This window comes from Mauremys mutica, chromosome 2 (assembly GCF_020497125.1).
Source record: "Mauremys mutica isolate MM-2020 ecotype Southern chromosome 2, ASM2049712v1, whole genome shotgun sequence".
Classification (NCBI taxonomy): domain Eukaryota; kingdom Metazoa; phylum Chordata; order Testudines; family Geoemydidae; genus Mauremys; species Mauremys mutica.
In genome coordinates this window covers 233,945,835-233,968,519 of record NC_059073.1, presented here as the reverse complement: position 1 = coordinate 233,968,519, position 22,685 = coordinate 233,945,835, and the positions used below count along the sequence as shown (strand labels likewise).

Below are 22,685 nucleotides of genomic sequence, written 5' to 3'. Positions count from 1 at the left end.
ATACTACACAACTCTGAAATCTCAAAGTGTTCACTGGAAAATTGGGGGTGGGGGCAGAGGATTACTAGGACCCTCCCCCCCCCCCCCCAAACACACACACACACACACACACCTGCTGCTACTGGAGCATGGGAGACAAAGTGAACAAAATGGTCCTCCCCACCCCCTGAAAGAGTTGTAACAGAGGCAAGGTGGGGATTATGGAACCCTGTTGATGCACACAAAAAAGGTTTGGTTCAAGGAATAAGATAAAATTATGTTTTAATTGAACCAATTAACTTAGCAGTACCAGCAAGTTAAATAGTACCAACACTGTCAACACCCTCTAATGGAGAAACCTCTGAGTGTGTACCAATGAGCCAGTCAACATGATGCTACTAGCTTCCCAAGGACCGTCCAGGGGAAAAAAGCAATTTTGAGCTGGTAGACACCAAAACGTAAAATGAAAAGCCTTTAAGATTCAAGAGTTCATGTCCCCATGGGTCTTGTAGATTGCAGTTCTAACTCACTCTAGTGGAAGAACTGTGCAAATGTATTTACAGTCTTCCCCATGACCCATTCCTACTGCGATTGCTTAACTGTCAGCACTGTTTCTATATATCACCAAATCTCTAAATTATCCACTATCCTTCCTCTCTCATTTCAAAAGTAATCACCAATAACTTTTGCTGTGCAAGAGACACAGCAAGAAAGCCTCAATAAGTGTGAAAGGTAAACTTATTTTCCTGCTGGTTTGAATGTCAATTTGAGAACTGGATTTTAAAACTATATAACAATAAAGCATATATGCTATATATAAAATCAAACTGTGTATTGATTATATATGCTATACACACGTATTATTTGTGCACATATAAGTTTTAAAGATTTTCTTACCTGTCCTTAACACCTCATTAGACTGTAAAGGATTTTATGTGCTGGTTCACTTTTTTGCTCTTCACTAGATTGAACAGTGAAACTGGACTGACCTGGATATATCACTTCACTCCAAGATTCTTGTGAACTAATACAACTTTGCTGGATTTCTTTCAGAGCAGGGTTAATGTTAAGGTGAAAATATGCATTAAGTTTTAAACAAGAACATTATGTAAAGAAAAAACTTCATACATCTGTATTGTATTTTTCTTCTTTACAGACTAAATTTGGGGACTACATAATTTGATGGTGTCCTTTTAAAACTGCGCCTCTCATCTCGTAATAAAAACCTGATACTTTTGCAGTATTAAAAAAACTGTGGACCATTCACTACTGGTACTGGAATAGCACTTTTGAAATATATTTACAAGTATTTTCTATCTGAAAGGGAAGTGCATGAGATGTTGGAACTGACCTAAGCTTTAGTTTTCAATCATTTTATAACTCACGAGTTTTCTTTGGCCAAGTTTAAGATAGAAAAATGAAAAAACAAATTACTGTATACATATCTATAATTAACACCCCCTTCACAGTTTAAATTCAGTGGCATCACCCCTCCTGAAACCTATGATTAAAACGGTCTTCCACCACTTGGTTGTGAAGAAGTTACAGGTTACGTCAAAGAGGGAACACTCAAGAAGAAGTAAAGCAGAGTATTTATTTGCTCCATTTAGACCATTAAAAAAAAAAAAAAAAAGGTAGTTGTGTGAAAGACTTCCTTGCTAGCACCCTTGAAAAACTGCATTAAATCCTCCATTTTTATAGTTCTAAAACTATGACCAAAAAAAGTCATGTCAAATTGCCAACCATCATAAGCCAACCAGAAAGGAAAAGCCAGCAGCACCAAATAAATGAGGTGATAGAAATCTATTGGAATTATTTGGTAGAAAGCCACCAGTGCACAAAACACAAGAACAGGCATTAACTGTATTATTGTGAGTTGGAAAAAAACTCTGCTGGAGATGAAGCAATGCAACCTTCTGTTACAGGTAAAACAGCTGTTTCCTCTCCCTCTCACCCCAATCATTTGATATTGGCTAAATGCAATTTAAAGTCTGACAGTATACACTCTCTGTTGCATAAACATTAGAAAGTAATCCAAATGCTGTGGAGACAGTTCCTGGTCACTTTTGTTGTTTACACTTCTACTAAAGTGAGAAATTTTAAAAGTGAGAATGTCAGATGCTGTTCCAGTTACAAAATGTGTTAGTTTGCCAGTTAACAGCACTCTCAATAATTTGCACATCCTTTTCACGCAACATTTTTATAACATAGAAACAAGGACTGTGCATTTGATTTGATTGTTTTATTCAACCAATTCACAGAGCCGCTCAAAAAACTTCTCTGCATACTTCTAGAGGGCACCTTCTGAAGAAAAAGTCCAAAGTTCAGTTACACAGCTATGTGGTTCACTTCATAGACTACACAAGATGGTTTTAAAAGTCATTAGCACAACTCAATGTTTTTCCATTCCTCTGGTTACCAGGACCAAGAGCTCAGATTAGCCGTATTAGTGCCCAAAATACCAAGCCATTTACAGTTAATCTCTATTAATTCATTTCAAGTTTAGGACTTGTAAATGTAAAGGCATGGGCCTAGCAAGCAATACCTTCCTCTGAGAGCTCTTCTGCCGACAAAAATCTTCCAACCCCCAGGAGCAGCAGCGGCTTTGTCAGCAGGAGAGCGCTCCTGCTGACAAAGCGCTGTTCACACTGGCTCTTTTCATTGGTAAAACTTGTGTCATTTGGGGGGGGGGGGGGGGGGGGGGTATTAAACACCCCTGAACAACAAAAGTTTTGCCAATGAAGTGCCAGTGTATACAAAGCCATTTGCAGCTGGTGAGTCTCAGGCTTTCTGATACGTCTCCTGCAGCTCTTTACAGTACATGACATTAAAACATTGTGTAATTTAACTAGCTAATTAAGTTATTAGCCAATCAGGATGCTTTTACTATCTTATTAACTAATTGTAGTTGATAAAATAATACTTGGTCAGTCATTTTGCTGCAAGAATAATTATATATAAACACTAAATATTTCCCCATCACACAGTTCAAATAAGAATAGATAGTACTATAATAAATGAAACGATGAATTCATAATTTTGGGTAATGCTGATCACTAATTTGACTCCTGAACCACTGAGGCCCGAGTAGGACTTGTTTAACATAATGCATAAGGGAACAGAGCCAGCAGCATTTTGCAATTAAAAAAAAAAAATTTATCTGTAAAGATTCAGTACCATTCCCAGAGATGTTTTCTCTCCAACTCATGCAGGTGATAGACTTGCAAACGCTCCAAGTTCACTTAATTTCCAACAACAACACTACAATGAAGAAAATACTTGACACTCTACCAGCTATACCAGCACTTCTTTTGTGGTCCCTTTGGTTTCTCTGAAACCAAAAATTAAATGTTTCAATCTTTATGGTTTCAGAGATGCAAAGCTGTCTCCTTATCTTGTCTGTATTGTGCCCCGCACAATTCAGCTTCTATAAACAACTGTAATACAAGTAAGGAATAGGAATAATCTACCAAAAGTGAACCAGTGCTGTCTTCTTAAGCCTACAGCTACACGGCTGGAGTTACCTGCTCCCAGTAACAATGCTAACTCAATCCAAATGGTGATTGATAAACGGTTGGTAAGAGTTTAATAGTTCATAGTCATACATTGACTTTTGATCATTTTAGAGCAGCTACTTTAGGGATTTGGGGCAAAGCTTGAAGAAACTTCCTGTACTTTTTTAATGTAACCCCTAAAAAACTAATAGAAATTCCTGCTTGTCAGATCTTTTCCTTATTTATGTAATTACAGTGTCACAATAGCAACACTAAATCTAGGCTTGGAAGAGCCTTGCATTCATCACATTTATATGAATAATCATCTCTCCAGATGTCCAAAAGTGTTTATTACATGTTTACTCAAGAACCTTTACTTTTCCCCCCACTTTTAGCCACTTGCAAATGGTGTTTATTACTTCACACACCTTCACTATGATCATCATTCTCATAATTAAACTGAGTGATTAAAACTCCAAGATAAGTCACAATGTTGGAGCATACACAGAATTGGACAGTCTACCACATGGACACTATCCCCTAACTATTGCCCATTGTGACAGACCCAGACCAGTGGGGTACAGGAGTCTGGTCCTATTAGTATCCAGGAAGTGGGCGGGCAAAGCCCGCCCACCGCTAAAGGACCTCCCCCCAGCCTAAGGGGAGGATCCACAGGTCCGGGACACTAACTAATTACGTGGGACAACCAATGAAAAAATAACCAGGAGCGGGAGTGAGGTCATAGGGCTAAACGAAGGGAACCAGATGGGGACACCGAGCAGAGAACCCCGGACAACGCCCACTGCTCCTCGAAGGCGTCAAGGGACCCAGTGGACGCCGCCCAGAGGAACTCTGCCCGGATGCGTGAGCGGACGGAGGAACGGAAATAGGCCCCACAGTCGCAGGAAATCCCGTCGGCCAACCTCCTCTCCCTGGTTTTATAGATGGCCAGTTTGGCCAGGGCTAAGAGGAGGTTGACAAGGAGATCCCGTGACTTCGTGGGGCCACGGATGGGGAATGCATAGATAAACAGGTGAGGGGAAAAGTGCAACCAAAAACGCAATAGGAGATCCAAGAGGAGCCGGAACAGGGGCTGCAACCTGGCGCACTCTAAATAAACATGCGCCAGGGTCTCCTTCACGCCGCAAAAGGGGCAGGTGTTGGGGACAGGGGTAAACCGCGCCAAGTACATGCCCGTGCTCACGGCCCCCGTGAAGGAGCCGCCAACTGACATCCCCAGTGGGCCTCGGGACTAGGGCAGAATACAGGTTGGCCCACCGGGGCTCCTCACCCTCGAGAGGTGGCAGGAGGTCCCGCCATTTCGTATCGGGGCGGGACGCGAGGATGAGGTAGTGAAGCGTGTGGAGCACGAGCGCGTACAGATGTTTTCTTGGCGTGGTCTGGAACAGAACCGGCTGCAGATCGGGCAGCCGGCTCGCAGTGAAAGGGCGAGGGGGGTGATTGGGTCCACGGGGCAGGGGCCCGATAAAAAGATCCACAGGGCACGGGGTGGAAGGTGGGCGGGGCGTGCCCTCTCGCAGGACCCGGTCGAGGTAAACCCGAGCAGCGGGCAGTAAAGCGGCCTTCACCTCCTGAAGTACGCGCCGGGGAGTACGAGGGCTCGAGAGCCCCATGCGCTGAGCGAGCGTCAGGGGATCCAGCCAGTCTCCCCGGTCGTAGTCCAGGAGGTCTCCGACCCTGGTGACTCCTGCCAAGACCAGCCTCTGGCGCACCGCGGGGGACTCCGCCACCTGCATACAGGAGTCTGGTAGAGGGCAAATATACTGGTCACTGGATGAGTAGTTTTCTGTTCCCTGAGTGACCAGAGCAGGGGCTGCACTAGAGTAATCAGGAACCTGCTAGAACCAATTAAGGCAGACAGGCTGATTAGAACACCTGCAGCCACTCAAGGCAGGCTAATCAGGGCACCTGGGTTTAAAAAGGAGCTCACTCCAGTCAGGCGAGGAGGAACCAGAGGAGAGGAAGTGCATGTGAGGAGCTGGGAGCAAGAGGCACCAGGAGCTGAGAGGGAGAGGGAGTGCTGCTGGAGGACTAAGGAGTACAAGCGTTATCAGACACCAGGAGGAAGGTCCTGTGGTGAGGATAAAGAAGGTGTTTGGAGAAGGCCATGGGGAAGTAGTCCAGGGAGTTGTAGCTGTCATGCAGCTGTTACAGGAGGCACTATAGACAGCTGCAATCCACAGGGCCCTGGGCTGGAACCCAGAATAGAGGGCGGGCCTGGGTTCCCCCCAAACCTCCCAACTCCTGATTAGACACAGGAGGAGTTGATCCAGACTGTGGGGAAGATCACTGAGGTGAGCAAATCTGCCAGTAAGTGCAGAACCCACCAAGGTAGAGGAGGAACTTTGTCACACCATGTAGTATTTAAGTCCCACTTCATGCTGTGAGACATGCACAGCTCAAAATATTGGATAGCTGATTATTCAAAATCAAGTCTCCCTTTCCAATTTTGTTTTATATTTAAGCAGTGTTAAAACTAATCTTGCTGAGCAGCGCCTGGGAATCCTGCACCTAGTAATGTCAGAATATGAGGACACTGGGGAAGTGGCTAGTGAACCCAGTGGGTTCACCTGGCTAATGGTAAAGGGTGCTACAGAGCACCACTCAGTGGACTGCCATCAGAACCAGGCAGACATGCCTTCTAATGCATATTTGGATGGCAGAAGGGAGGGAGAGAGAGGTTGAAAAGATTCTTTTGAGTACCTACGCTGAGTAAAGCACATCCATGAATGATGCTCTGCTCAAACTACTTAGGTCCATGAAGATCAATGACTAGGACTAGGTTTGCATTCAACTGCTCACTAATTTGGCTCATCAATAGTTGAGAATATGTTTTAACCTTGATTACATAGGCTTCAGCTGGGTCTTATGCCACTAGGTCCAGTAGCCCAGGACCAAACACACACTCACACAGACTACAAGAGAGCTAAGTTGGTTTGGGACTGAACTGAAGGAAACCCAGGCGCAGCCTGCGCTAGAAGAAACAGGGTGGAAGTCTTTCCATGCCTGAACAGAATGGCTGACTAGGAGATAATACTTCATGCGTGTGCCTGGCATTCCATTTTGCTTCACAGTTCAGTGTTGCGCGGGATAGTTTTTAGTTATACAGTAATGGATTAATCTGTGAGCTATTGGCTCAAGCCTCATTTAGAAGTCATTTATTTTGTTGTGTTTTAATACTCCGTTGCTACTGAATTTTCTTTTACTGCAATTTTCCCCTCTTACTTTGGCTCTTCCTCTTGCTGTAACTCACTTTATGAATTAGGATTATATAAAGCATAGATATTATGAGAAAAATATCTAAGTATTAACATTTTAACAAACACTAGCCACTACCCCATCACCCCAGCATTCTGATATTCTGACATTACTAGCTTCAGGATTCCCAGGCGCTGCTCAGCAAGATTAGCTTTAACACTGCTTAAATATAAAACAATACGGGAAAGGGAGACTGACTCACAGTTCAGCTTTTCTGACCCAAGTGATCTCTCAAGACAGAAACCTCTAACAAACCTGCATGTGGCCCCAGCACCACCAGGCACGCATGTGTATTGAAATTCAGTAACACCCACAGGTAGGGTGTTTTTTAAGTTCCTTCAGAAGTTCCTTCAGAAGTAAAGAAAGCACAGAGTCCTTTCTATGCTATGTGCAGAAGAGCTTGATATATCTTCACTCTTCCAACATGGGCCAGAAATCCAACAGTACAAACCCCATTCACCCTCCAGATATAGCCCAGAGACTTGCAATTATCCCCTCTTTATTACACATAGAGTACTCAATACAACAGGTTGCAGAGCCCCAGAATACCCAATACATCTGAGAAGCTTTACTTCTGCCCCCTTCACAGAGAGCGGCAAGTGGGTCTACACTCTATTTGGCAACATCCTTGCACCTGCAGAAAGCACACAGTTCATGCCTCCTTTCTCATCTTCTGCCCCGGCCCTCTTTCTTCAAAATCAGCCAGTAAGTCAGATGACCAAGCCCAGGCTGAGAATCTCTACACATTAGTGCATCTCTTGGTTTCTCTGCTCAGTCAATCTGGTTCTTTCATTCTGCACAGGCTTGCAGACTTCACTTGGTGGCAACAAAGTTAATTACTGCCATTGATTATTTACCTGCTCCACATAAGCTGGTGAGGAAACTGGAACTGGAAGACAGCAGCAGAGGAGAGAGAACTCAACTGCAGCTGCTGGCTTTCTACTGAGTTATGAGAGCTGGTTTTAGGGTGACCATATGACTGTCCCGATATTTAACCCTTTGTCCTTCACCCTGATCAATGTATGATCGGGACGCCATTTGTCCAGATATTCAGGTAAGGAGGTGAGCGGGAGGGAGGTGCCGACTCTGAGTGCTCCAGGGTTGGAGCACCCATGGGGAAAAACTGCAGCCAAGCTGCCCCTTCTCGCCTCCTTCTGCCTCCCCTGCCCCCAGCGTTCCCGCTCCCCCCCCCCCCCACCACAGCACTTCCTGCCGCCTAACAGCTGTTTGGCAACAAGTAGTGCTTTCCAGAAGGGAGCGGGGAGGAGCGGAGACGCGGCGCACTCCGGGGAGGAGGTTGAGAAGAGGCAGGACAGGGGCGGGGAGTTGGGGAAAGGGGGTGGAATGGGGGCAGAGCGAGGGCGGATGCTTGGGCGGGAAGAGGCAGGGGGTGGGCGAGCACCCACCCAGCAGAGGGGAAGTTGGCGCCATAGGGGTGAGTGGCAGGCGGGTGGGTGGAGAGACGGGTGGGGTGAGGAGGCGAGCTGTGGGTGCGGACTGAAGAGGGATGCAGAAAGCCAACAGGGGGCCGGGGGATGAAGAAGGGTGCGGGGAGGGGGGAAGAGGGCAGAACCTTGGAAGAGGGGTAGACTGTGGGCAGGGCTGACGGCACCCCAATGTGTCCCGATATTTTAGTGTTGTGATCTGGTCACCCTAGCTGGTTTCCAATACTGCCCCCAGAGAGTTTAGAAGCCACTCTCTGACACTTAATTTCATTTCGTTATACTTGCATAGAAATATATTTTGAAAGGCAGTTTCTCTAAGCACCTTACACTTTGAGGAAATTAGTTTATAAATGCTTTTGCAAGAGTCATTTTACAAGAGCAACACCACACTTCACATCATAGTTGCTTTTCAGGTGGACCCAACAAGGGAACATGGCACCCTTTAGAAAGACAGATTCCTAGTGTGCTATGTTAAGAATGCAAACTCTAAATGCTTTGTAGTGAGAAGGAATGGAGTAAGGCTCAGGTAACACAACTGAGCAAATCAGATACAAGTCTAATCTAGCCAAGTGTTCTTTGATGCATTAAAAGGTAATTAAAAATAAGCTTTAAAGGGTAAGCTCTTTGGGACAGAGACCGTGCCTGCTTCTGTTAGCACAGAGCCTGACACATTGTCTGCTATGGGGATTTTCTGCTGACCTGATCTGTTCATGTTTAAGATCCCTTTTACAGATGCTCTCCACCCACTCTATCAGCACTTGGGCTTTAGGATGCAACATGGAATACATTTCCCCTCCCTGTTTAGGTGTGTGCACCACAGTGGCCCAACCTGATAAGCAATAAACACAAACTGAATTCTTATGGAACTATGACGAGGCAAATCGGAGCCCAACTGCTGTGGCAAGTTGCAGTATTCCTTAATAGTTTATTCAATCTTCCCCTCTCACCCATCAATTGGGTAAATTATTTGTGAATAAATTTTCCCAGTACTCAGCCAGCCACACAGATGGCTGACGACTCACTACTCAGGTAAATTAGCAAGACTAGTTAGGAAGACACTTCTACCCCGATATAACGCAACCCGATATAACATTACTCATGAAAAAAGCTATACAGAGAGTTGGTGAAGGAAAGCAAAATATATCAATGAGTGAAAATTGTCTACATACACCTCTACCCCAATATAACACGACCCGATACAATACAAATTCAAATATAACGCAGTAAAGCAGTGCTGGGGTGCGGGGTGTGGATCAAAGCAAGTTCGATATAATGCAGTTTCACCTATAACGCAGTAAGATTTTTTGGCTCCCAAGGACAGCGTTATATCCAGGGCCGCCCCGGGGGGGGGGAAGTGGGGCAATTTGCCCCAAACCCCGGGCCCAGCGGGGGCCCTCACGAGAGTTTTTCGGGGCCCCTGGAGCAGGGTCCTTCACTCGCTCCAGGGGCCCCAGAAAACTCTCGCGGGGCCTGCGCCCCCAGAGCTTCTTCACTCCGGGTCGTCGCTGGCGGGGGGTCCTTCCTCTCCAGGACAGAAGGATACCCCCCCCCCGCCGCCGAATTACCGCCGAAGCGGGACCCGCCGCCGGAGTGCAGCCGGATCTTCGGCGGTAATTCGGCGGCGGGGGGGTCCTTCCGTTCCGGGACCCGCAGCCAAAGTGCCCCAAAGACCCACGGCGGGGACCCCCCGCCGCTGAATTACTGCCGAAGTGGGACCCGCTGCCGAAGTGCCCCGAAGACCCGCCGTGGGGGCTGCACTTCGGCAGCGGGTCCCACTTCGGCAGTAATTCAGCGGCGGGGGGTCCCCGCCGTGGGTCTTTGGGGCACTTTGGCTGCGGGTCCCGGAACGGAAGGACCCCCTGCTGCCAACTTACCGCCGAAGCGGGGGCTCTCCGCCGCCCAAGACCCCAGGCCCCCGGAATCCTCTGGGCGGCCCTGGTTATATCAGGGTAGAGGTGTATCAAGCATTATTCATAATGTTGCCTATTGTTTGCCCAGTTGTGCTGCCTGCTCAATTCTAGGCAGTCTATATGGAATAACTTCTCTTGCAGGCACCAGGTGCCCTGCATGAGAGTCTTAAATGAAAAAAAAAAAAAAAAATTCCCAAGAGGGAGCCAAAGTATGTATACCAGTATGTGTTTTTTTCCCTTGTTATCAAAGAGACTGGAAGTTGCATATGGAGGCATATGTGCCTCTCCAGCTTCCTGCTCGTGGTGGTAGGAGTCCAAGATTACCACAAAAGGAATCCTCTAACATCTCACATATAAAAGCATCATCTAGAGTGGGCCCAGACCTTATGGGGAGGCTCTTCTTGTCAGAGTCCTTTTCTGAATCTTTCCTAGAACTCCTTGTATTCCAATGACTGGGCTGAATTTGGTCAACTCTTGCATGAGAATTAACCCAGGTGCTAGTAGTGCCCACTAGATTGCTTTGTAGCAACACCCATAAAAATAGGTTGTCCAAATAGGAGTGTAGATACACCAGGGGACTTGAACTCTTCTACCACAATAATTAGTAGTTTGGTTAATATCATTTACTTAGGTAACCCAAATGGCTGTTACTTGAGCAGAATTCGCAGAAAGGTTCAGAGGCATGGTGCTATTGCAGCAGACAGGTCTCTCCCTCGCAGACAAATTCAGGTCAATAAGTGTCCCAGTGAAATGGCTTCAGGGTCTCTGTGTGAAACTTCAACTCTCTCAAATATTTAGTGAATTCTGAGAGCTTGCATCTCCCTAACATCCCCACACTTGACAGTTTCTAATGGTGGGGGCATTTTCTGCAGCGTCCAGATCCAAAATGGCAAGAAATTCTTGATTCATTTTCAGAATTTAAACCTTGGGTTATGTATAGGACTAATCTGGCATAAGTGGAATTTTTCCCCATTCTGCTATAAAGCACATCAGCCTGACCACTAGACATGCTGACAATTGGGATGCCAGGGAGAGCTGTGCATTGGAACCAGAGCTACTGTTTAAGGCAGACCAGTCTGGTCTGGGCTTATCTTGTCCTATTGTTCCAATATTTGCTTGTAAGAGAGTAGATCTAAAATGATCTTCTGGTATCTACAGCTCCTAAGCAAACAATTATTCATAGCTTCTCCGACTAAGCTGCCTGTTCTCTACTTGCAAAGGATAACATTTAGTAGCCTGGAATTAATTTGAGGAAGGCTGTGGAAGTATCTGTATAAATTGTCATTAGCATCAATTTTAAGGATGAGTTTTAATTTTTTTGTCTCTGTTGGTTGCACAAAGCTAGGTCTGCTTTGGCAAAGAATAGATTTAAAAATTTTATTAAGATATTTAAAAAAAATTACGGTACAGAGTTTAAGCATAGAAGTTTCTGGTTATCAGGAAATAACACACAGATTATTGAGGGGTGCGAAATTGGGTTTAAGATCAGGTGGCATAAGGAATACATAATCTGCAATACCCGATTGGGGGGTAAAAGGTTGATGGGTCAAAGTACAGACATTGAGATATGAGGGTATGAAGTTCATATAATGGCTATGTTTGGGTGTGGGTTATCATGAGTGGCTATGAGAAGGAGGACGGACTGACCCTCATTTGGTGAGATTTAATGTTCAGGGACTTTATGGTTCCAGTTCATATGATCCAACGGAGAAAGTCTCTTGGTCCCTTTCTCGTAGTTGAAGAACAATGTCACGCCGGCTCACACCTCCTTGGTACTGTCGGTGGCCGGTGATGTGTTAGATGTAGATGTCCCTGGACCATCGGATGGTGTCTGAGACCATGAGGCACCGCATGAGCGATGCGTAATGTCGACCTATAGTTGTCCAGAGAGCTGCAGGAACCATCTCGACATTTCTTCCTTTAGTTTTGGTTTATTGTGAAGAAATCCTTTTCCCTGAACATCATGGCTTCTGCTAGATTCCAAATCTACAGCACACTTGGAAACAAACCAGGATTGGCGTCGACTGTTAAAATGTAAGAAAAATCAGCTGATCCACATTTACTTGTCTGGAAATTTTTTTTTTTTTGCTAAGAAGATAACCTTCATAGATGAATGGAAGAAAGAAGGTAACAATTTTTATCCCATTTACCTGCCAAAAATCTCTCCCTTTTTGTAGATTTTTTCCCCACCGTCTCTCTAAAGCATTTTCCTCTCTTGAATATAATTCCAATAAATTCTATACGGAGTCATCTAATCCCTCTACCCTAGTTTCAGTTTATTTACTCAGCACATGTAAGTTCCCCCAAATGCTAAGGAGCTACATATCTGACTTTAGTTTCAACAAGTAACTTGTACTATTTTAGAGTTTTTTGTAGGATGAAGAGAAGTCAGTAGAAGCAGATGTTTTAGGAAATCAAGAAAGTGCAGTACAGTATTTTTTTAAAAAGGAACTTCTGTCCCCATTCTTCTCATTTTAGAGGCTGTTTACCCGGTGCTTTGAGAATACATGATCCTTTAAGTGGTGCCATACGAAAAGTCTAGGATCGCAGTCATCCAGCTCCACTATTCCTTTTCTTTTTGACCCAATAAATATATTCATAGATTCAGATTTTAAATCCAGAAGGGATCATCATGACCATCTAGTCTGACCTCCTGCACATTGCAGGCCACACCCACCCACTCCCGTAATAGACCCATAAACTCTGGCTGAGTTACTCAAGTCCTCAATTCATGATTTCAAGACTTTATAGAGAATCCACAATTTACACAAGTTTAAACCTGCAAGTGACCCATGCCCATGATGCAGAGGAAAGAAAAAAAACCTCAGGGTCTCAGCCATATTTGCGGTCAGATTGGCAAACAGTTGAACCATGAGCATGCCTGCAAGACCCACCAGCCAGACACCTGGGAAAGAATTCTCTGTAGTAACTAATAGCCCTTCCCATCTAATGCCCTATCTCTGGCCACTGGGGATTTTTGCTATTAGCTGTCACTAATGGGCCACATATCATTGTAGGTAATCTCATCATACCATCCCCTTCATCAGCTTATCAAGCTCAGTCTTGAAGCCAGTTAGGTTTTTTGCCGCCATTGCGCTCCTCCTGGAAGGCTGTTCCAGGACTTCACTCCTCTGATGGTTAGAAACCTTCACCTAATTGTGAGCCTACACTGGTTAATGGCCACTTTATAGCCATTTGTTCCTGTGTCAACATTGGCACTTACCTGGAAGGGAGAGGAGTTATTTAAATTATTTATCCCTCTGATGTATTTATAGAACGCAATTATCTCTCACCTCAGCCTTCATTTGATTCATCTAAACCAGTGGTTCTCAATCTGCGACCCAATCAGCACAGAGTTATGTCCCATGTGATGTCCTTAGGGCCATGCAGGTAGTACTGGATATGGCCCACATGACAATTGTGGGCCGCATACGCGGCCTTCAATAGTAAATAGGTTGACAATCACTGAGCTAAACAAACCAAGCTCCATAAGTCTTCTCTCATAAGGTAGGTTTTTCCATTCCTCTGATCATCCTCTGTACCTATTCCTGTTTGAGTTCATCTTTTTAAACATGGGAGACCAGAACTGCACACACTATTCCAGATGAGGTCTCACCAGTGCCTCGTATAATAGTAATAATACTTCCCTATTGTACTGGAAATGCTGAGTTCAATCCTTGAAGGGGCCATTTAGGGATCTGGGGCAAAAATCTGTCTGGGGATTGGCTCTGCTTTGAGCAGGGAGTTGGACTAGATGACCTCCTGAGGTCCCTTCCAACCCTGATATTCTATGATGCAGCCTTGTACTGCATTAGCCTTTTTCATGGTCACATCACATTGGCAGCTCAGTCATCCTACGATCAGCCAATACACCCAAGTCTTTCTCCTCTGTTCCTTCCAACTGATACGTCTCCAGCTTATAGCAAAAACCCTTTTTGTTAGTTCCTAGGTGAATTACACCTTGTACTTTGCACTATTAAATTTCATCCCATTTCTACTACTCCAATTTTCAAGGTCCTCCAGATCTTCTTGCATGATATTCCCATCCAACTCCATATTGGCTATACTTGCCAACTTTATGTCATCCACAAATTTTATTAGTGCATGCCTACCTTTTGTGCCAAAGGTCATGAATGAAAACGTTAAAGATTGATCCCAAAACCAATCTCTATGGAACTCCACTAGTAACCTCCTTCCAGCCTCATAATTCACCTTTCAGCATGACCCATTGTAGTCCCCTTTAACCAGCTCCTTATCCACCTTTCAGTTCTCATATTAATCACCATCGTCTCCAATTTAACTAATAAATTCCTATGTGGAACTATATCAAAATACCTTACTGAAATCCAGGTAGATTAGATCTACCACTTTAAAAAACTGATTTTCTTTGTCTTTTTTTTATCTTCTCAAAGAAAATCAGGTTGGTCTGGGGCAATCTATCTTTTATAAAACCACATTGTACTTTATCCTAATGACCATTTACCTCTATGTCCTTAACTACTTTCTCTTTCAAAATCTGTTCCAAGACCTTGCATACAATTCAGTTCAAACTAGCGGGCTTGTAGTTTCCTAGATCATTTCTCCCCCTTTTCTTAAAAATAGGTATGATATTGTCACTTACCCACAGCAAACCTCTGGCAACACTTCAAGAGTAAGGGTGATAGGTCTTGGACTTGAAAGGCAATGAAGCAGTGCATGCATGACTAAGGGAAGCAGAACTAATACAATTCTGGGTGGACAGGTATCTCTACCACTCTTGTTTCAGTTTCACTTCTCCCCTTAAAAGTACCCTGCCTGCATAATGTGCAGATGCAACCTATAACAAACAACGAAAGGTGGCTCTGCCTTGTCCACAAGACTTAGAAGATTTCTTGCCCTTGCCACAAAGTCTGTTTGCCTGCCATTAACATTAGCACTCTGGCAACAAATTAAATATCTGTGGCTTTTTGGATGAAAAACTATAAAATTGAATCAAACGAGATTAATGCGTAGGAGTTAATTCTCTGCTTTGAATCCCGCTATATTACAATTTTCCAGAAATTGCAGAATTAGTTACAACATGCCACACAGGAGGCAGACCGTCCAGTAGGGAATCTAAGGGAGAAAAGGTTCCCCCACATTCAGGAGTTTGTGACCGGCAGTTCTGAACTATCCCTCCTACACGTGCAGAAAAGTAATGTCCAGGAGGGCAGGCACTGAATTTCAACCCAGCTGCTGTGTGCGGACTCTGCTGGGTAGCTCTGTCTTTGTATCAGCCTGTAACTAAACTAGTAGATGTCCAATAACATGAAAATCCAAAAAGAAGGTGCTGGGAAGCTCTCTTCTCCCTGATCTAGACTGCTGTGAATGGAAGGGTAAAGAGAAATGGATCCCTTATTCTGTTACTCTCTTAGGCTGTGGCTACACTTAGCACTTCAAAGCGCTGCCGCGGTAGCGCTTTGAAGCGCTAAGTGTAGTCAAAGCGCCAGCGCTGGGAGAGAGGTCTCCCAGCGCTGTCCGTACTCCACCTCCCTGTGGGGAATAACGGACAGCGCTGGGAGCCGCGCTCCCAGCGCTGGGGCTTTGACCACACTGGCGCTTTGCAGCGCCGCAATTTGCAGCGCTGGAGAGGGTGTGTTTTCACACCCTGCTGCAGCGCTGCAAATTTGTAAGTGTAGCCAAGCCCTTAGCTTACTTTTTTTGGGTCCTATTGATAGTTCTCCCAAGTAGCTGTGTGAAATGGACCTAACACTTAACTGTTTCACTACTGCTATCTAAGGGCTTGGCTACACTTACAAATTTGCAGCGCTGCAGCAGGGTGTGAAAACACACCCTCTCCAGCGCTGCAAATTGCGGTGCTGCAAAGCGCCAGTGTGGTCAAAGCCCCAGCACTGGGAGCGCGGCTCCCAGCGCTGTCCGTTATTCCCCACAGAGAGGTGGAGTACGGACAGCGCTGGGAGAGCTTTCTCCCAGCGCTGGCGCTTTGACTACACTTAGCGCTTCAAAGTGCTACCGCGGCAGCGCTTTGAAGTGCTAAGTGTAGCCACAGCCTAAGAAGCATAAGTCCAGCTGCTCAAGGACTTGAAATTTCTCTGCTGCTTCCTAGTAAAGCTACTAGCAACAGAGGCACTGAAGTTGTCAGGAAGACAACATAAAAGTTTACATTCGGCTCACGTTTAAAAAAAAAGTTACCTTGTTTATAACATTCAAGTTTAAAATTTCTGTAGAAATTTTATGGCTTAGACACTGCATACATAGGAGACCCTCTTGTTTGTCACTAGTGAGCAGAACAGACAGTTCAAAAACAATGAAAAATAACTCTAAAATCTTACATTTTGCCTCCCAGAGCATCTGATACCACCAGAGTTGTGCAGCAGCCTCTCAGCAAGTGATTTTCTCTAAGAGCTCAGGGACAACTCTTATCCTTCACTATTCATTTTAATGCCTCCAAATAAAGAGAAGAGGGTTGACACTGTGGCAGGGACTTTAATACTATGTATGATGCTACCATATAATAAAAACAAGCATCTCAAAAAAAAAAAATCTGAAATTCAGTTAATTTCAAACGTTACAATGCAAGTAAAGACATTTGTTATCCTAGTCTTCCAAGAGTAATCCATCAACTGAGACAACTGAAAGCTCAGCCACAAGTCATTCTCCTTCCTTGATTCCAGAGTGAGCTGAGATTTGTGTAACTCCTAGCACAACAGTGCCCAATCTGTTGAGGTATGAAAATGCTACCACAATATAAATGTTGTTTAAATGCTAACACTCATACATTCAGGTTAAATAGCTGCATATTTTTGTTGAGATGTCTAATCTGATCTATGACCAACACGGTATAGTGAGGAGACAAAACTAGGATCTGGCCTGCCAGGACCTGATTTGGGGAAGATTGTGGCCTCAAACGTGTAAATCCCTTGCATTCAGACAAAAGGGAATAATCTTCATTTAAGTCATTTTCAAGTGTTTGCCTAAATGCACAAATTCATATAGGTTTCTTCCAAGTCTCCTTAGCACAAAACAGATTACCAAGCTCCTTGTGAAACAATGACCTGCACTTAAAAAAATAAGATTGTAAGCTCTTTGGGGCACCTATTTGGTGTGGGGAGGGGAGTGCGAGAGGATACCTAGTACAATGGGCCCTTGACAGGGGACTGTAGGTACCATCACAATACAAATTACCAACAAACTACAGGCACCAGTGTATAACATGTGTTCACTGACCATTCAATAGTTCACTGACCATTCAATACAGTGATACATTGGTCTGGTTTCCCTTATATAAAATGCAGCCCTATTTTTAAAATCCCTCAGTTCCTTCCTTTCAAGGGAAGTGAAAGAAGATTTTAGTGCAGAAAACAATATAGGGAAACCTCCTTAAAACAACAGTATTAGAAACAGACTAATTCACACACGAATATTAGTTTCTTACCTTGTAACCTAGTTTCTCCAAGTCCCTCTATGCCAGTGCAAGCAGTCGATTGAGTTCTCTCACCAGCATATGGAGACAGGAAAAAGCAAAGATTTTGTACATTGACACCTTCTCTCTACGAGGGCTGACTGGTTAGAGACTTCGCCAGCAATATAATATAATGTTTTCAAAACAATACATAAGAATTAAAACAGCCCCAACTCTACCAATGCAACAAAAGAACCAAAGATAAATGGATTAGCACAGAATGACTATAAGAAAACTAATAGGTAAAATTGTTCCATTATCCGTTATGCCAGCCCACAGAGTGGGCACTTGAATAGCAATGCTCATCTTCAGTAGAAACACTGGGTACTTTGGGGCATGAGGCAGTAGCCAGCTGCAGCATACAGGGCTACCTACAGAGAAAGCTCATGCAAAGAGGTTGTTCTTATGAAGAGACAGGCAGGGATCCCTGCTCAAGGGTTTAAAGTTTTCCTACTCTCCCCGCCAAGCAACTGACCACAAGAAAGGCAGTTTTAAGGATGACAAATCCAGGACCTTCCAACAGAGTTCAAAGGGAGCTCTTGGAAGGGCTTTTAGCACCAGGATGTGGTAACTACGCAGATGAGAGAAGCTCTCCCACTGGTGTAGGAGCATCTTCATTAACTATAGCGCTGTACACGAAAACAATCCCGAAGTGTCTAATTAATTTAATCCTTGCCTTTTTAACACCTTATTCACACACAGAGACCCTGGAGTTCCTCATGTCTAGCTGGCTATGTGTGTGGAAGCAGAAGCATTTAGGAGAAAGATACTGCAGAGGTAATTCCAGGACACTTCTCTTATACCTTCCTATACCATTCATAGTGAACATGCTCCTCTTCAGCACTTGCGAGAAGCTTTTTTATGTGACTGAACTCACCCAACCTTTGTGCTAAGCAGGCACACCGCAGAACGCCTCCCGAGAGAAGCTTTCCCCTCGACATAGATCTGTCTACATGGGGGGGTATAACTTCATCGCTCAGGTATGTGTATTTTTCCACACCCCTGAGCGACGCAGTTATACCGATATAAGTCTGTAGTGTAGACCTGGCCTTAGGAACCTTTTGGGAAGACACAGCCCATACAGAAAGACGTTCACCTTAACTGAAATGCAACTAGAATGTCACCATAAAACAGTTACAACGTTTTGGGGGATCAATTATACTAGGAGTTGAGGAAAAGGACGACCGACATCTACCAGTGAGGTCAGAAATATAAAGGTAATGATATACCTTTTAGTGAGAGAGACTCAGACCAACAGATTGAGGTACACAGAGGCATTTCAAGGAACTGGGCACAGCCAGCATGATAAAGTTCAGAAATCTGGGAAAAGTTTACTACTGAACAATGGCATAACACTGATACTACCTGTTACCATTAAGCCCTTACCGACCGAAAAACAAAATTAAAAAACCTCAGAACATCCACACATAACCAAAGCCAAAAACCCTATCCTCCCAGGCAGAGTTTTTACCCCCAAAATAAGTAGCATTGCCAAAGAATCCACAAGTCTACTAGAGACTTTGTTATTGCTATTGTCTTTACATGGAAGGCATTAAGTCACCATGATGATGGGGGCAGTATAAAACGCTAAGATATACAGATGGCTACTGTCCAACTTGGGGAAACACGGGAGTGACCTGTAATGGATATTCTTATTCACAGATTCCATGGCCAGAAGGGACCATTGTGATCATCTAGCTTGAGCTCCTGCATTAGCACAGGCCATAGAACTTCCCACAAAGCAATTCCAAGAGCATTTTTAACAAAAATATACAAACCTTGACCAGGGGCACTGGAACAATTTCTGTAGTGGGGGTGCTGAGAGCCATTGAACCAAACTGTAAACCCTGTGTATGATGGAAACTACTTCAAGCCAGGGGGTGCAGCAGCACCCCCAGCACTCCTACTTCCTGTAACTATGATCTTGATTTTAAAATGGCCAGTAATGGAAAAATCTACCTTGACCCTTGATAAGTTATTCCAATGGTTAATTACTCTCACTGTTAAAAATTTACAGCTTATTTCTAGTCTAACTTCGTCCAGCTTCAAGTTCTAGCCAATGGACTATGTTAAACCTTTCTCTGCTAGACTGAACAGACCAGGGGTAAGCAACCTATGGCACGCATGTCAAAGGTGGCAAGCGAGCTGATTTTCAGTGGCACTCACACTGCCCGGGTCCTGGCCACCAGTCCGGGGGGCTCTGCATTTTAATTTAATTTTAAATAAAGCTTCTTAAACGTTTTAAAACTTTATTTACTTTACATACAACAATACTTTAGTTATATATTACAGACTTATAGAAAGAGACCTTCTAAAAACATTAAAATGTATTACTGGCACGCCAAACCTTAAATTAGAGTGAATAAATGAAGACTCGGCACACCACTTCTGAAAGGTTGCCAACCCCTGGAATAGACTGAAGAGCCCATTATTAAGTATCTGTTCCCCATGTAGGTACTTACAGCCTGTAAGCAAGTCACCCCTTAGCCTTCTCTTTGTTAAAATAAATACATTGAGCTCTTTGAGTCTATCACTGTAAGGCAGGTTTTCCAATGCTTAAATCATTCTCCTGGTTCGTCTCTGAACCCTCTCCAATTTTTCAACACTTCTTAAATTGTGGACACCAGAGACAGACAGTATTCCAGCAACAGCCAAACCAGGGCCAAATACAGATATAATATAACCTCTCTATTCCTACTCAAGATTCCCCTGTTTATCCACCCATCAATCACATCAACCTTTCTAGCCACAGCATCACACTGCAGCTCAGGTTCAACTGATATCTATTGCGACCCCGAAATCCTCTTAAGAGAGAATCCCCCATCTTGTTCCTAGACATTTACCTTTAGCTATGTTAAAATGCATACTATTTGCTTGCACCCAGTCTCCCAAGAGGTCCAGATTGCTCTGAATCAGTGGCCTGTCCTCCTCATTATTTACCACTCTCCCATTTTTTGAGCCATCTGCAAACTTTATCAGTGAAAATTTTATGTTTTTCAATTAAAATGTTGTGCAGTATCTTATTTTGCAACTTCCAGATTTGAGAGTGAAAACCAGGAGGGGATAGGTGAACAGGGCTGTGTTCATAGCACACAAACCCCTAAATTGGGAGCCTGAACTGGAGAGATCCCTGTCTCCATTCTTCTAATCGAGAACAGGGCAAAACCTAGTAGATATTTTGCAGATGAAGTAGTTGCAGACAGAAAGACAACTGAACAGGCCTGGCCAACCTGCTTCATCAGATGAATGACATTATACGAACTTAACACTCTACCGCCTCGGATCTCCATCTTCCGGCATGATGGCTTACCATCAGCTAGGCTAGGCTAGAGGGACACTTGAAAAATACACTTAATACAGTTTCTCACCGTATGCGTGTTTAAAACAAAAAAGATTTCTCTTCATAACAACCTATCCTGTTCCTACCTACTGTAAAAATCACAATAGTTTATTTGTGGCATCATATGCAATTACTATGGAAATGTCTGGTGATAGAGTGGATGATTTAATTGTACTGTATGAGTAAACCAGTTTCTATTTGTAGAATTACCATAATGTTACCACTCGTGGAAAGGAAAAAAAGTATTTGAAAGACAAAGGCCTAGTATTAGAGTTTTGCTGTTGAAAGATTTTTTGCCGAGTATTTAAATCTGAACTTCCATAAGATTACTGAGTTCATATACCAGAAAATTCTGAAACGGACAAACTTTCTGTCAAGGAGACTGACTGAATCAGGAAGTCAGCATTCACCCAAGAATCTATTTTTTAAAAAAATGTACATTTACTCAGAGAGTAGAAATGAAGACAGTTATCTGAATTGCTTAGAAAGCTCTATTGTTCACACTTTCAAAGGATTCCATGCTCCCTCTCCCCCAAGAACAGAATGGGGCATGTGTGAAGTGGGTGGAGGGCAGAGGAAAAGCATGAAGTCTTGTGGAGGAGAAAAGAAACAGAAATATACAGCTTTAGATATGGATGTCTTAATTTTAAAATGTGAAATCCTACCTCCCATTGCAAGTGAGGCGGGATATTTCTGATCTGAAGTTTCCGACTCCTGCAGACGAATTAAAGAAAACAGTTAAAAAACAGAAAAAGCATCATTAATAGCAAAAAGTGTACATTTAAGCATATTTTCTAATAAAATAGGCAGAAGCAGATCCACAGTACACAAAAGGCAAAACAATGAAGTGCAAAGGGAGGAAGTTAGATCAAAACCAATGTAAGTCCAAGTCCATCAAACTGTTACAGTAATATGTGTTTTACATGTGGCAGCTGTGATGTTTCATAAAAGCATGTAGCTTGAAAGCTATTTTCATTAAACCTTTTCAAGCAAGACAGGAGTATCTAGCTTTTTGTATACAAAAGCATATACAAAATACTAGTTTTCCACCCCTCACTGTTTTTGAGAAAAAATGTTATACCATGAGGTTTCCAACAGGAAACTTCAAATATTTACTGCATTCTACAGCCCCTGCAAAAACAAAAAAAAACCAAACCCCTGAATAAATTGGTTTGGTTTGAGATTAAAGGGCTTGCCTAACTGATCACATTTTAACACCTGAATTCCTGACATTCTTTGCCTCCAAAGTAGAAATCATGAAATTAGTTCATTATATTTTCATATCAAATTTATATTAGCTTTCAGTCACTTATCTAGTCAACAAAATATTTTTATGTACTACAGCAAAGCCCAGTAATGTTCTGACTAGATTCTCGGCCAAACCCTTTGTCTCCTCCCTTCCCCCAAAGCAAGAGAACAAATAAATGCCAGAGATGCCACATAGCCCCTGGGATTCTCAAGAATGTGTAGATTAACACAGCTCTAGCTGTACTCAGGTAGAGTGTGCGCGCATATGGCCAGTTAAGCTATTCGTGTAAGAAATCATCAAAATGAATAACATTATACCACAAAAAGAATCACTAAAAGCCCTTTGGAGGAATATGGGGTGCAACTAAGTCTTAGTTGGCTAAGAATAGCTGAAGAAACACTTGCCTCAGAATACATAACAATTGGTTCAAACACACACTATTTTGCTTTCCGATGTTTTAAAAGTTTAAAGTTTGTTTATAAAATCATCTGTATCAAAGTGTTGTGATGTTGCAAAAAAGTAACAATTAAACAATTTTTAAAAATAAA

At 43.5% G+C, this 22,685-nt stretch overlaps 1 protein-coding gene across 3 annotated transcripts in view; it reads right to left on the bottom strand.

Moving 5' to 3' along the window:
• Positions 1 to 22,685, bottom strand: part of IGF2BP3 (insulin like growth factor 2 mRNA binding protein 3) — a 175,394-nt gene that overhangs the window by 120,414 nt on the left and 32,295 nt on the right. For all 3 annotated transcript variants that reach the window (XM_045003651.1, XM_045003652.1, XM_045003653.1), the window contains one exon: positions 21,554 to 21,602. In XM_045003651.1, coding sequence (XP_044859586.1) covers positions 21,554 to 21,602 — 49 coding nt within the window. The remainder of the gene's footprint in view (positions 1 to 21,553; positions 21,603 to 22,685) is intronic.